This window comes from Mustelus asterias, chromosome 3 (assembly GCF_964213995.1).
Source record: "Mustelus asterias chromosome 3, sMusAst1.hap1.1, whole genome shotgun sequence".
NCBI lineage: Eukaryota > Metazoa > Chordata > Chondrichthyes > Carcharhiniformes > Triakidae > Mustelus > Mustelus asterias.
In genome coordinates, this window is record NC_135803.1 from 6430596 (window position 1) to 6446788 (window position 16193).

The 16193-nt window shown below is 43.2% G+C and overlaps 1 protein-coding gene across 1 annotated transcript in view; it reads left to right on the plus strand.

The window, feature by feature from the left end:
* LOC144485739 (IgGFc-binding protein-like) overlaps positions 1-16193 on the plus strand; it is an 80261-nt gene that overhangs the window by 50322 nt on the left and 13746 nt on the right. The window contains exons 30-35 of the mRNA XM_078203848.1: positions 509-653; positions 2966-3213; positions 3516-3645; positions 8578-8767; positions 11046-11225; positions 15200-15330. Of these exons, the coding sequence (XP_078059974.1) occupies positions 509-653; positions 2966-3213; positions 3516-3645; positions 8578-8767; positions 11046-11225; positions 15200-15330 (1024 nt within the window). The remainder of the gene's footprint in view (positions 1-508; positions 654-2965; positions 3214-3515; positions 3646-8577; positions 8768-11045; positions 11226-15199; positions 15331-16193) is intronic.

Genomic DNA, 16193 nt, shown 5'->3' on the forward strand with positions numbered 1-16193 from the left:
TTTATTTATTACTGTCACAAGATTAAGGCTTACATTAACACTGAAATGAAGTTACTGTGAAATTCCCCCAGTCCCACACTCCGGCGCCTGTTCGGGTCAATGCACCTAACCCGCACGTCTTTCAGACTGTGGGAGGAAACCGGAGAAGCCGGAGGAAACCCACGCAGACACGAGGAGAATGTGACAGTGACCCAAGCCGGGAATCAAAACCATGCCCCTGGCGCTGTGAGGCAGCAGTGCTAACCACTCTGCCACCGTGCCGCCCCTCTACCTGCTGAGATTTTCCAGCATTTTCTGTTTCTGTTTCGGATTCCAGTATCCGCTGTATTTCACCTCCATCCTGGAGGGTTGGCAATCTAATTATTCATGTTGTTGAGATTTTCTTAGTAAAGATATGAAACATCAGTGAAAGTTGGTTACTATTCTCTCCTGCAAACACACACTGTATAGCTTTGTTATATTGATATGTCTATATAGCTTTAATAACATTTATGTGCAACCGTTTCAGATTGGAGAAATATGGCTGACCCCACACTGTGCCCAAAAATGTAGCTGTGGAAAAGACGGTGGGATAAACTGCACAGATTATGGCTGTAGCTCTAACGAGAACTGCAGTTTGAAGAAAAATGGGCAATATATCTGCAAATCCATTGGTGTGTAACTGAAAGTGGTAGCTACTATCTTATTCAAAATATATTAAAGGTTGATGGATGATTTTTAAGCAAATCAAGCTGTGAAATGTCCCCCCCCTCATAATTTCCCCCAAGAGGATAAAATGTTTGTGAGTAAACCAGCTGTCCCAATTCTATATTAGAAACATAGAAAAACTACAGCACAAAACAGGCCCTTCGGCCTCACAAGTTGTGCCGAATATATCCCTACCTTTTAGGCCTACCTATAACCCTCCATCCTATTAAGTCCCATATACTCATCCAGGAGTCTCTTAAAAGACCCTATTGAGTTTGCCTCCACCACCACTGACGGCAGCTGATTCCACTCGCCCACCACCCTCTGTGTGAAAAACTTACCCCTAACATTTCCCCTGTACCTACACCCCAGCACCTTAAACCTGTGTCCTCTCGTAGCAGCCATTTCCACCCTGGGAAAAAGCCTCTGAGAGTCCACCCGATCTATGCCTCTCAACATCTTATATACCTCTATTAGGTCTCCTCTCATCCTACGTCTCTCCAAGGAGAAAAGACCGAGCTCCCTCAGCCTATCCTCATAAGGCATGCCACTCAATCCAGGCAACATCCTTGTAAATCGCCTCTGCACCCTTTCAATCTTTTCCTCATCCTTCCTGTAATGAGGCGACCAGAGCTGAGCACAGTACTCCAAGTGGGGTCTGACGAGGGTCTTATATAGCTGCATCATTATCCCCGGACTCCTAAACTCAATCCCTCGATTGATAAAGGCCAGCACACCATACGCCTTCTAACCACCTCCTCCACCTACGGGGCCAATTTTAGAGTCCTATGGACCCGGACCCCAAGGTTCTTCTGATCCTCTACAGTACTAAGAGTCTTTCCCTTAATATTGTACTCCTTCATCCCATTTGACCTGCCAAAATGGACCACTACACATTTATCTGGGTTGAAGTCCATCTGCCACTTCTCCGCCCAGTCTTGCATCCTATCTATGTCCCTCTGCAGCTTCTGACATCCCTCCAGACTATCCACAACCCCACCAACCTTCGTGTCGTCGGCAAACTTACCAACCCATCCGTCCACTTCCTCATCCAGGTCATTTATGAAAATGACAAACAGCAAGGGTCCCAGAACAGATCCCTGGGGCACACCACTGGTGACCGACCTCCAATTAGAAAAAGACCCATCTATACACACTCTCTGCCTCCTTTGGGCAAGCCAGTTCTGGATCCACAGGGCAGCAGCTCCTTGGATCCCATGCCCTCTCACTTTTTCTAGAAGCCTTGCATGGGGGACCTTATCAAACGCCTTGCTAAAATCCATATAAACCACATCTACCGCTTTCCCTTCGTCAATGTGTTTAGTCACATTTTCGAAGAACTCCACCAGGCTCGTAAGGCACGATCTGCCTTTGACAAAGCCAATTGCTACCTTCCATTGGCCAGTTACAGCAATTAGGGATATAGACTTTATTTTATATGTTCTATAAATTTATTGGGTACTTTTTTCTTAACTTTCTTGTCTCATTTATTAAGAGGTATTACCTCTTTCTTTGGTATTGCTCAATATCACTGAGCACCCTCGAATACCTTGCTCAAGGACCCTTTTCTTCTTTGATCTTTGCATACATCTTTATATAAATTCACTTTGTGGTAGGGGCTACCCCTCTCTTGTTCTCTGACATTTTCTTCATTCCTGTTATGATACAATTCTTGCTTGCGCTTCCATAGAATCATAGAAACCCTACAGTGTAGAAAGAGGCCATTCGGCCCATCGAGTCTACACCGACCACAATCCCACCCAGGCCCTACCCCCATATCCCTACATATTTACCCGCTAATCCCTCTAACCTACGCATCTCAAGACACGAGGGGCAATTTTAGCATAGCCAATCAACCTAACCCGCACATCTTTGGACTGTGGGAGGAAGCCGGAGCACCCGGAGGAAAGCCACGCAGACACGAGGAGAATGTGCAAACTCCACACAGACAGTGACCCAAGCCGGGAATCGAACCCAGGTCCCTGGAGCTGTGAAGCAGCAGTGCTAACCACTGTGCTACCGTGCCGCCCAAAACATTGTGTCATGTAAATTTGATAAAGTAATATTATAATACGCATTATTTTCCACCTCAAAAAATCAGAATGACTGAGCTCTGCAGGAATGAGCATTTAAAAGATGTTTGAGATTTGGAGTGTGATTATGTGGATGCTTAGGTGGCACTTTTTGCAGCAAGTATAAATACTTTAATAGATCAGGTCAAAGAAGCACCTACAGACTTGGATCATCGCGGGATTCTAAATGTATTTATTGTTCTTAGGGTTTACCAAGTGTGCTATTGGGGGAGAACCATATTATTTGGCCTTCGATGGTTTGGTCCACCACTTCACAGTTAAGCATCTGTATACTCTCGTGGAAACATCTGACGTTCCCAACAGACTTCAGAAGTTCAGGATCGTTGGCAAAAATGCTCCTCTGAAGGAAGGGAAGGGCATTGTTCACATGCAAGAGATCTTTATTGAAGTGTATAACCATACTGTTCAGCTCAAAGACCAGCGGAAACTTGTGGTGAGTTGGCAAACCAGCATGACTGGAAAATCTAGGCTACAGAATAATTCCCTACTTTAATTTTCAAGCAGTAGCATTGCAGACTTTAATGCATTGCTTACATGACTGATTTTAAAGCTGATTCTGTATTTCATGTCCGAGCTTGTTTTGTAGATTTTTAAGTAGTAAGCATTTAAAACACAAAGATTAAAGATAGATTACTACGTCAAGCGCAACTTCATTTTGCTACAATAAAAGCTAAAGACGGGTCATTAATCAGTAACAGCAGTGTTCACAGCAATGAATAAATGGCTTTTTCACAGGTGGATGGTGAGCTAGTAAAGCCCCCAGCTCGGCCTCATGATGGTCTCCAAATCTATCAGAGATCCAACGGACTTCACCTGGAAACAGACTTTGGCCTAGCCATCAGCTTTGATGAGAGAGAAAGCACAGGTATTACAGTGTTGTTTGTAGCTGACAATATAATTCAAGGTTTTCAATATTACCAAAGTACAGTAAGCAATTACTTCAATACTAATTACTGATTAACTGTCTAACACTGTATCCAGTCATTTAAAATTGCACTTTTAACAGTTTTGTGAGTTAGACAGCCTGACTGAAGATCACAGCACTCAGGACAGTGGACATTCAGAGTCACAAAAACAATCTGACTTTGTTAGCTATCATATAAACTGAGGTTAAGAATCACAGAAGGCTCTTCAGTCCATTGTGCTTGTGCCAGATCTTTCAAAGAACTACCCGATTAGCCATCTCCCCTGCTCTTTCCCACTGTTTACCCTTCAAGTATTTATTCAATTCCCTTTTGAAAATAACTATTGAATCTGCTTCCTGCCCTCTGCAAATGCCATTCTTTTCAACTACTAATATATATAAATGATTTGGAGGAAAATGTAACTGGTTTGATGAGTAAGTTTGCGGACAGCACAAAGGTTGGTGGATTTGCAGATAGCGATGAGGACCATCAGAGGATACAACAGGATATAGATCAGTTGGAGACTTGGGCAGAGAGATGGCAGATGGAGTTTAATCCGGACAAATGTGAGGTAATGCATTTTGGAAGGTCTAATACAAATAGGAAATATACAGTAAATGGCAGAACCCTTAAGAGTATTGATAGGCAAAGGGATCTGGATGTACAGGCACACAGGTCAATGAAAGTGGCAATACAGGTGGAGAAGGTAGTCAAGAAGGCATACGGCATGCTTGCCTTCATCGGCCGAGCCATTGAGTTTAAAAATTGGCAAGTCATGTTGAAGCTTTATAGAACCTTAGTTAGGCCGCACTTGGAATATAGTGTTCAATTCTGGTCGCCACACTACCAGAAGGATGTGGAGGCTTTGGAAAGGGTACAGAAAAGATTTACCAGGATGTTGCCTGGTATGGAGGGCATTAGCTATGAGGAGAGGTTGGAGAAACTTGGTTTGTTCTCACTGGAGCGACGGAGGTTGAGGGGAGACCTGATTGAAGTCTACAAGCTTATGAGAGGCATGGACAGAGTGGATAGTCAGAAGCTTTTTCCCAGGATGGAAGAGTCAATTACTAGGGGGCACAGGTTTAAGGTGCGAGGGGCAAGGTTTAAAGGAGATGTACGAGGCAGATTTTCTACCCAGAGAGTAGTGGGTGCCTGGAACCCGTTGCCGGGGGAGTAGTGGAAGCGGATATGGTAGTGACTTTTAAGGGGCGTCTTGACAAGTACATGAATAGGATGGGAAGGGTAGAGGGTTTTAGTTAAGTCGGGCAGCATGGTCGGTGCAGGCTTGGAGGGCCGAAGGGCCTGTTCCTGTGCTGTAATTTTCTTTGTTCTTTGTTCTTTGTTATCCAATTCCAGATATTGTGTAGAAAGTTTTCTAAAATATATATCAATACATTTATCTTTATTGACGTTAGTAAGTCATCATAACGCTGCCGTGACTTACTGTTATATATTAAAATTTTAAAAGTGGTCATGCCTCAGGTTTCAGCAGGGCACAGAGTCATGGAGCTAGGTCCTGCTCTCAATCTTCTTCCGTTATGTTAGCAGATGTAAATAGGAGCAGAGGTAACAGTGCGACAATTAATTTCAATGGCCCATGGTTAGAAAAGACTAAATTATCCCACGGTCTTGTTGCTCTTTGCCATCCAATGACCAACATTTCCTCTAAGCTGCATGGTTGCACAGCCATGCAGCAATTGCAAATGTACAGGGACCACCAGACCATGCACAAGCAGTGGTCCCTTTAAGATACTTAGCTGAATGGCAACCTGAAAGGAATTGCAAAGTGCCACAAATGGGCTGCACACAGCAAATGTGAATGAGAGGAATTCTCACCCAGAGGAGTCCACGTACACATACACATGGTTGTAAGTGTGTGAGTGTGCATCCATCAGATTTGCTTCTGGTGCACCTTGCAATTGAATAGGTTCACATATGAAAAATGGCCACATGGGCAATGTAACCAGTACGCATGGAACTGCATATCAATGAAGATCCAAAGCTGGAGGAAGAAAATCAGCATGAGGGGACAAGGATTAATAAATGTAAGAATGTTTGCCTGCAGTACCAAGCAAGATCTTTGCTAGACTGATCGTATCACTCTGTACCATGTTGCATTAAATAATTACTGCAATTTGATGATTTAAAGATATTATTTTTATGAACAAATTAGCAGTAGTATTAGGCACTTAAGTGATTTATGAATGCATAGACTAATGTGGACTTAATTTAGGGTGATTGCACTGCGTATTGATATACTTAAAAGTCAAAAACCAGAACTTCCTGTGGAATGTGATATTCACAGCGACAGGGATGGTTACTCCTTTTGTTAGGCTCCTCAGTGACTGCACTATCGATTAAAGTTGAATTTCGAAAGAAGATTAACTGACTGATTATGAACTGCCGCAACCTACTATAAAGATGATTCATGTCTTTGTGCCACAGCAAAGACCTAATGCCGTATCCTTCTTAACACAACAACCTGTGCAAGCAACTGGCTGTTTTTGGCACAAATTCCATTATTTTCTTGAGTGTTTGGCAAATTAATTTTTAAAAATTGTGCTACAAGCTGAGTCACTTACATAAAACCGGATTAATCGGCGGAGCAGCAATCCTTGAAACCACAACAGGACTTGATAATTTTGACAGAAATTTCTCCTGAAAGGATGAAGGACAAATTGAATTTGAGAAGTATCATCAATTTGGTTTGGTTGGTCTCAAATGTGTTCCTTTTCAAAAGTAGTGTGCAAATGCACCGGCATATTTCCTATAAAGTGTACACAGGTGCAACTCACTTCAGCACATCTGAAGAAGCCTTTTTTTCTCATTAAGAATGTTTTGACACTTCTATTTCATAATATATTTATTTTAGTATGTAGCTGTCTGGTCTGAAAAGAATTGTCTCTGTAATGGTCTTGTCTGGTCCTTAGAATTCCAGACATTTGCCTTTCCTCACATTCCCACAGATCAACCACAGTTGGCTTTTCTTAAATGGACTATATTCCCAGTAACATAAGAAGCATTATTTGAAATGGAGTATTTGAAAACAACAATAGAAATTTGGACTGAAGTGTACATAATTACACAGAATTTACAGCACAAACAGCTGGTGTTTATGCCTCACACGAGCCTCCTCCCACCCCTCTTCATTTTGCCCTCTCAACATATCCTTCCTTTAGCCTTTATGTTCTTACCTAACTTACCCTCAAAAGCATCTATGTAATTCACCCCACCTACACCATACGATAGCAAGGTCCACACATTTACTTTTACCTCTCCAGGTAAAACTGTCCCTTCTGCTGAATGAAACGTTATGGAAACATAGAAACATAGAAAACTACAGCACAAAACAGGCCCTTTGGCCCCACAAGTTGTGCCGAACATATCCCTACCTTCTAGACCTACCTATAACCCTCCATCCTATTAAGTCCCATGTACTCATCCAGGAGCCTCTTAAAAGACCCTATTGAGTTTGCCTCCACCACCACTGACGGCAGCCGATTCCACTCGCCCACCACCCTCTGTGTGAAAAACTTCCCCCTAACATTTCCCCTGTACCTACCCCCCAGCACCTTAAACCTGTGTCCTCTCGTAGCAGCCATTTCCATCCTGGGAAAAAGCCTCTGAGAGTCCACCCGATCAATGCCTCTCAACATCTTATATACCTCTATTAGATCTCCTCTCATCCTACGTCTCTCCAAGGAGAAAAGACCGAGCTCCCTCAGCCTATCCTCATAAGGCATGCCACTCAATCCAGGCAACATCCTTGTAAACCTCCTCTGCACCCTTTCAATCTTTTCCACATCCTTCCTGTAATGAGGCTACCAGAACTGAGCACAGTACTCCAAGTGGGGTCTGACGAGGGTCTTATATAGCTGCATCATTATCCCCGGACTCCTAAACTCAATCCCTCGATTGATAAAGGCCAGCACACCATTCGCCTTCTTAACCACCTCCTCCACCTGCGGGGCCGATTTTAGAGTCCTATGGACCCGGACCCCAAAGTCCTTCTGATCCTCTACCGTACTAAGAGTCTTTCCCTTTATATTGTACTCCTTCATCCCATTCGACCTGCCAAAATGGACCACGACTCATTTATCTGGGTTGAAGTCCATCTGCCACTTGTCCGCCCAGTCTTGCATCCTATCTATGTCCCTCTGTAACTTCTGACATCCCTCCAGACTATCCACAACCCCACCAACCTTTGTGTCATCAGCAAACTTACCAACCCATCCCTCCACTTCCTCATCCAGGTCATTTATGAAAATGACAAACAGCAAGGGTCCCAGAACAGATCCCTGGGGCACACCACTGGTGACCGACCTCCAATTAGAAAAAGACCCATCTATACACACTCTCTGCCTCCTTTGGACAAGCCAGTTCTGGATCCCATGGATCCCATGCCCTCTCACTTTTTCGAGAAGCCTTGCATGGGGGACCTTATCGAACGCCTTGCTAAAATCCATATAAACCACATCTACCGCTTTCCCTCGTCAATGTGTTTAGTCACATTTTCGAAGAACTCCACCAGGCTCGTAAGGCACGATCTGCCTTTGACAAAGTCGTGCTGAGTATTCTTGAGCATACTAAACCTCTCTAAATGCTCATAAATCCTGTCCCTCAGGATCTTCTCCATCAGCTTACCAACCACTGAGGTTATGGTGTGATATTTTCTGGCCGTTCACGCCAGTGAGATTTCTCTGGTCCCGCTGCAGTGAACGGAGATTTGGCCAAACGCCAAATCCTCTGTCCTCGGTGCAGTGGCAGTGGGGCGTGAACAGCCGGTAAAATCACGCCCATAATATCTGGCATGAAATAAGGTTAAAGTAAAAGTAATCTAAAATAATTACCATTGCAGGTAAGTTTCAAATATTCATTTTCTTTCTCTTTAGACATCACTCTTCCCATTACCTACAGGGAATGGGTTCGTGGATTATGTGGTAATTTTAAGGGAAAGAGAAAAAATGATCTTACCATACGCAATGGAACCAGAATTACTAAAGTGAAACATTTTGGTGAAAGTTGGGATATTGACGGAAGTAGATCTGCAGCCGGTGAACCAAGCATTACAGATGGACAGAGGTATGTGTGTCTTCTGATGAGTAGTATAATGAGGATTACGGTATATATATGAGGGGAGATACACAATGATTGTACTGATTCACAGCAGGCTCTTGTCATCTGACTGAGCATCAGAACATCCACAGTATTGTGAAATGATTTGTGCAGTAAATTTAAAAAATGACTTCCAAAATTTGCATGGTGTAGAGTAAATATTTTAAGATTTACCGACAGCATGTGGACATTGCTGGCTGGGCCAGCGTTTATTGCCCATCACTAACTGCCCTCCATTTCAGAGGGCATTTGAGAGTTAAACACATTGCTGTGGATCGATTCCCGGGTTTGATTCCTGGCTTGGGTCACTGTCTGTGCGGCATCTGCACTTTCTCCGTGTGTCTGCGTGGGTTTCTCCAGGTGCCCGGGTTTATGCCACAGTCCGAAAGACATGCTGGTTAGATGCATTGGCCATGCTAAATTCTCCCACAGTGTACCTGAACAGCCACCGGAGTGTGGCAACTAGGGGATTTTCACAGTAACTTCATTGCAGTGTTAATGTAAGCTGACTTGTGACACTGATAAATAAACTTTAAACTTTTATCTGAAGTCACATGTAGGCCAGAACAGGTAGGGAATGGCAGATTTTCTTCCCAAAGAGCATTAGTGAACCCCAGGTGGATTTTTCCAACAATCAACAATGGCTTCATTGTCATCATTAGACTTTTAATTCCAGATTTTTTATTGAATTCAAATTTCACCATTCTCCATGGTGAGATTCGAACCCAGGTCCCCAGATCTTGCCCTGGAGTGGCTGGATTACTTGTCAAGTGACAATATCACAATGCCACTAAATACCAGTTTGTTGCTTCTGTGTTAAGAATATATAGGCAAAATACTGTGGATGCTGGAATCTGAAACAAAAGCAGAAAATGCTGGAGAAACTCAGCTGGTCTGACAGCATCCGTGGAGAGGGAATAGAGCCAACATTTCGAGTCAGGATGAGCCTTCGTCAGAGCGGTGACGAAGGGTCTGACAAAGAGTCATCCTCACTCGAAATGTTGGCTGTATTCTCTCTCCACAGACGCTGTCATTCCTGCTGAGTTTCCCTAGCATTTTCTTTTTTTGTTTAAGAATATATAGTTTTTATAGTACTATATATAATAGCCCTGAGCCAGCAATAAGATCAGCAGCATCATGCATGCAACATCAAAATCACAATAAACAGTTAACTATAAACTTGTCTGGGTAAGATTTCAGTAGTTAATCTAGCAAGACTATTATCGTAGAAATATTTTTTAACTTGCCTATCAAAATTGTTCCTGAGGTTAATGAATTCAGGTGTAAATATGAATGGAAACATCTTTTTAATGGAAAGCCATTTGGATTAATTTTCTGGCTGCATGCAAGGAATTTTGCCCATTGACAGAATTGCACAGAGCATCTCCACAATATTTGATTCTCCCACTGTACACCTGGGAAAATTCACCCCATTGTTATCTCTTCCTCTTGCTCAGATACTAGAATGGGGGAGAGGGTGGCATAGAAGTAATGCTGCCAGACTAATAATCCAGAGAACCAGGCTAATGCTCTGGAGACATGGTCCAGAATTCTCTGGCTGTTCACATCCTACTGCTACTGCCAGCGAGGATGGGGAATTTGAGGCTCAGTCAAATCTCTGTTCACTGCATGGGGACCAGAGAAATCCACTGGCGTGAACGACTGGAGAATCCTGTCCATGGGTCCAAATTCAATCATACAAGCTGGAGGAATATGAATTCAGTTAATAAAGATGGAATAAAGCTGGTCTCAGTAATGATGACCATGAAACTATCATCAATTGTCGTAAAAACCCATCTGGTTCACTAATGCGGTTTAGGGAAGGAAACCTGCCATCCCTACCTGATCTCCAGACCCACATCAACGTGATTGATTTTTGACTGCCCTTGGAAATAGCTGAACAAAACACTCAATTCAAAGGCAATTAGGGATGGACAAAAATGCTGGCCTTGCCAATTACATCCACATCCCATGAAAGAATGAAGAAAAAGACACCTGTGCACAGAAGATGATCTGACCACATAGTACAGTTGTATTCACCTCTGTCATGATTCTGAACAAAAGATGCTATGGTTTGGGAGAGTCTGTTTAAAAGAAATAGAAATGGAATATGAATAAACAGTGATTGTCACCGCAAATGCTTCTGGTTATTTGTAGGTTAAGATACTGAACCCAGTTCAAAGTACAGCAGTTGTTGTTTGTTTGTTTGTTATGAACATTTTTACTGCTTGTTATTTAAATGCAGGCAAATCCCTACTACAGATGAAGATCTTGAAAATATTGAATTAGACACTGGATTTGACATGCTGTGCAGCAGAACTGAACTAAAGTTTATACAAAGAACCAGTTACTGTGGAATTTTTTCTGATCCAGTTGGGCCGTTCAGCGATTGTCACAGATTTATTTCACCAGAGCAGTATCAATTGTAAGAATCTTATCTTCCTGTGCACTGAATTTACAGTTTGATGAGGAGAAATTTCTTCACCCAGAGTGTGGTCAACCTGTGGAAATCGTTACCACAGAAAGTAGCTGAGGCCAAACGTTTTCAAGAAACATTTAGATATAGCACTTAGGGTGAAGGGGACCAAAGGATATGGGGGGAAGGTGAGATCAAGCTATTGAGTTGGATGATCAGCCCTGATCATAATGAATGGTGGAGCAGGCTAGAAGGGCCGATTGGCCTCCTCCTGCTTCTGTTTTCTATGTTTCTATGACTACCATCATTGTCCATACCCTGACTTGCACCAAGTCCCATTCACCAATCACCCTGTGCTCACCAACCTATGTTAGCTTCCCATCTGACCACGCCTCAATTTTAAAACTCTTATTTATCCTTTTTAAATCCCTCCATGGCTTCATCCCTCCCTATCTCATTTTCACCTTGAGCCATAAACTCTCCAAGGTCTCAGAATTACTCCAATTTTGGCATCTTAAATATCTCCATCATTGGTAGCTGTGCTTAAACCTCTCTGACTCCCCATATCTCTCGCCTTCTTTACATGCTCCTTAAAATGTACTTCTTTGACCAAACTATTGGCCATCTCCCAGTGTCTTCTTTTTGTGCCTTGGAGTTAAATTTTGTTTGATGATGCTCTTGTGAAGCACTTGGGAAAATTAAATATAAAATATAAGTGCCAATTGTTTTATCATTTCACGATTCTAACAATCCTCTCAACATTGGCTACTTCACCTGACTGTATTGTAAACATCTATACAATAAACTTCTTATTGTACATAGATCCACAAAATCTAAAATTTTAACTAAAAGCTATATTTTCCTTTGCATATCAAGTAGATGAGAGTAACCTGTTGCACAAGGATACTCGTAAGCAAAAATTGATTTTTTAAAAATCCCTTTTTAGTATTGGTCTATTATCTGAATTTCCATCACAAAGGCAGGTAGTAGGAACTAGGAAAATCCCTGGCTTGACCATCCACCTCGCAAGAAAGTGTCTATCAAAGTGGGATCGTCATTGCTCGAGGGTAGGTGCAGGTGTCATTGGGTCAGCCAGCCTGGGAAAGTGGTCTGTCTCGGTGCTCTGAGATTTCATCTCGGTTAAAATAAAAGCCCTCCAGCCCTCACACTTAGAATCATAGAATCCCTACAGTGTAAAAGGAGGCCACTCAGCCCATCAAGTCTGCACTGACCATAATCCCACCCAGGTCCTATTCCCACAGAACCCCACATATTTACCCTGCCAATCCCTGACACTAAGGTCAATTTATCATGGCCAATCAACCTAACTTGCACATCTTTGGACTGTGGGAGGAAACCGGAGCACCCGGAGGAAACCCACGCAGACACGAGGAGAATGTGCAAACTCCACACAGACAGTGACCCAAGCCGGGAATCGAACCCAGGTCCCTGGAGCTGTGAAGCCCTTCATGCCCCTGTGCCAAGTTCTGCCCTTTTGCGCAACCCTCATGCTCCCTTTACCAAGCAATGGCACTTCCATGTCCACTAACACACTATACACTATAGAACCAACGAATCCTGCAGTGACATAGAAGATAGAACAGTACAGCACAGAACAGGCCCTTTGGCCCACGATGTTGTGCCGAACTTTATCTGAAACCAAGACCAAGGTATCCCACTCCCTATCATCCTGTTGTGCTCCATGTGCCTATCCAATAACCGCTTAAATGTTCCTAAAGTGTCTGACTCCACTATCACTGCAGGCAGTCCATTCCACACCCCAACCACTCTCTGCGTAAAGAACCTACCTCTGATATCCTTCCTATATCTCCCACCATGAACCCTATAGTTATGCCCCCTTGTAATAGCTCCATCCACCCGAGGAAATAGTTTTTGAACGTTCACTCTATCTATCCCCTTCATCATTTTATAAACCTCTATTAAGTCTCCCCTCAGCCTCCTCCGCTCCAGAGAGAACAGCCCTAGCTCCCTCAACCTTTCCTCATAAGACCTACCCTCCAAACCAGGCAGCATCCTGGTAAATCTCCTCTGCACTCTTTCCAGCGCTTCCACATCCTTCTTATAGTGAGGTGACCAGAACTGCACACAATATTCCAAATGTGGTCTCACCAAAGTCCTGTACAGTTGCAGCATAACCCCACGGCTCTTAAACTCCAACCCCCTGTTAATAAAAGCTAAAACACTATAGGCCTTCTTCACAGCTCTATCCACTTGAGTGGCAACCTTTAGAGATCTGTGGATATGGACCCCAAGATCTCTCTGTTCCTCCACAGTCTTCAGAACCCTACCTTTGACCCTGTAATCCACACTTAAATTAGTCCTACCAAAATGAATCACCTCACATTTATCAGGGTTAAACTCCATTTGCCATTTTTCAGCCCAGCTTTGCATCCTATCTATGTCTCTTTGCAGCCTACAACAGCCCTCCACCTCATCCACTACTCCACCAATCTTGGTGTCATCAGCAAATTTACTGATCCACCCTTCAGCCCCCTCCTCTAAGTCATTAATAAAAATCACAAAGAGCAGAGGACCAAGCACTGATCCCTGTGGCACTCCGCTAGCAACCTGCCTCCAATCCGAAAATTTTCCATCCACCACCACCCTCTGTCTTCGATCAGATAGCCAGTTACCTATCCAATCAGCCAACTTTCCCTCTATCCCACACCTCCTTACTTTCATCATAAGCCGACCATGGGGGACCTTATCAAACGCCTTACTAAAATCCATGTATATGACATCAACTGCCCTACCTTCATCAACACACTTAGTTACCTCCTCAAAAAATTCAATCAAATTTGTGAGGCATGACTTGCCCTTGACAGTGGAATGATTTTAAAGAAAGCTTTAAAAAAAAGTAATTAATTCATTACTTTCCATTTTTTTAAAAAAGAAACTCATTTCACTACAAGGTAATAAAAGTGTTCATCATCCAGACTCTTAATAATATCAATAACAGAAACTGCAAGCCCTTGAAACCACTTAACCTTGTGTAAATAAACATTATGAATTTGACTGTTGAAATCAGAGCCAGAGCTATCAATCAAGCAATGTTTTCCCTGGGTTCCAGGTGTTTCAACAACAGTACTGGCTGTCTGGGCTGTCACAGCATATAGTGGGTCAATGGGCATGAAAGTGCTATTGTTTGGCATTGGGTGCATTGAGGAGCCATGGGGATGGGGTGAGGGGCGTAGCTTGACATAGGAGCAGGTGAGGCTTAGGAGGCTGGGTGAAGTTCAATAGCTCGGCATATGAAGCATAGGAGGCATGAAGGACCATGCATCACAGCCTGGCATGGAGGACATGAGGGGGACCTTTTTAACTCACCGTTAAAAATGTTCCCTTATGCAATCTAGGGTTCATAATTCCTCTGAGGTGCCATGAATCACGACCCATTGAAAACATGGCCTGACTCCATGCAAATTGCAGAGGACTAGTACATCCCTATCCCTGCAATGGAGCCGGCCAGATTGGTAGTGCAGGGTGCAGGCTTTTAACCCGAACTAGCCCGCACCCTTTAATGTTGCCCCCACAAATCAGACAGCCTGGGAATGGGGACCTGCCCACCACTTTTAAAGGCAACCTAACTTGGTGAAAATCCAGCCCTTATTGAATGGCAAATGACAATAGCTTTTTAGGCCAAGTGCAGACTATGAACTACTTGTTCTTGTGGTGATCATTCCTACATGGTGACAGAGGGAAGGAGAAAGAATAAAATGACAAAAACAAATCCTGAACTGCAACTTCAGACAGATATGAGTTCTGCAAATGAATGTAGAAGGAAGTACTTCTGCATTCACCGTATGTTTCTAGCTAACTGGCTAGAAACACCAGTTAGCCCCATTCTCACTGCATTCCTGGTCACACAACACCTATACAAAGAGAATACACTTAGTCACATTGTGTGGTGAATAATAATGATAGTTATTTCTTCCAATTCAAGTTACCCTTTTCCATTCTAGGCATTGCATCTTTAGCATGTGCACTTCGTTTAATATCACTGAGATGATGTGTCCCAGCCTGGAACAATATGCACGGCACTGTCAGGAGCATGAAGTCACTCTGGGAGACTGGAGGAAAGATACCCTCTGTGGTATGGACTATATCACTGCATGCTCTTTTAACTTTTGCTTTGAGACAGGTGATACTGAAGAACTGATAGATGCTGACAGACGTGCTGAGTTTTTCTAGCATCCTTTGTTCTTGATGCCGAAGTACTGTTGGGGTGTTTTCACATTGTGTTAGTGTGTAGCAGCATGCTTTCTACCAATACTGTAGCTATCACGTAATTCAGCCTGAAAATATATTCAGTGTGGGAACTGACATTGGAGAAAGAGCAACAAGACTCCCTGGAGGATGTAATCACACTTTGTATCATTCCAGAATCAGCTCAGCTGCTGATGCCTAATTTAAACTCTACATGGATAGATGTGCAAACAGTGTCACACCAAAACTAAATGTGCCATGTGAATCCACCATTAACATCAGAATAACGAAGATCTGTAAACTTATAAGTTTATATAACATTCCTTCATTTGCTATTTTATTGCAGACATAAACTAATTTATTTTAAATTTACAGCTTAAATTTTGTGTGTTGTAACAACTCAGATAGCTTTGTGGTTAGCACTGCTGCCTCACAGCGCCAGGAACCCGGGTTCAATTCCGACCTTGGGTGATTGTCTGTGTGGAGTTTGCACATCCTCCCCGTGTCTGTGTGGGTTTCCTGAGGGTGCTCTGGTTTCCTCCCACATTCTGAGAGACGTGCAGGTTAGGTTGATTGACCGTGCTAAATTGCCCCTTTGTGTCCCAAGGTATATAGGTTAGGGGAATTAGCGGGGTAAATATGTGGGGTTACAGGGATAGGGCTTGGGTAAGATGCTCTGTTGGAGAGTCGGTGCAGACTTGATGGGCCAAATGGTCTCCTTCTGTACTGTAGAGATTCTATAAAAAAATA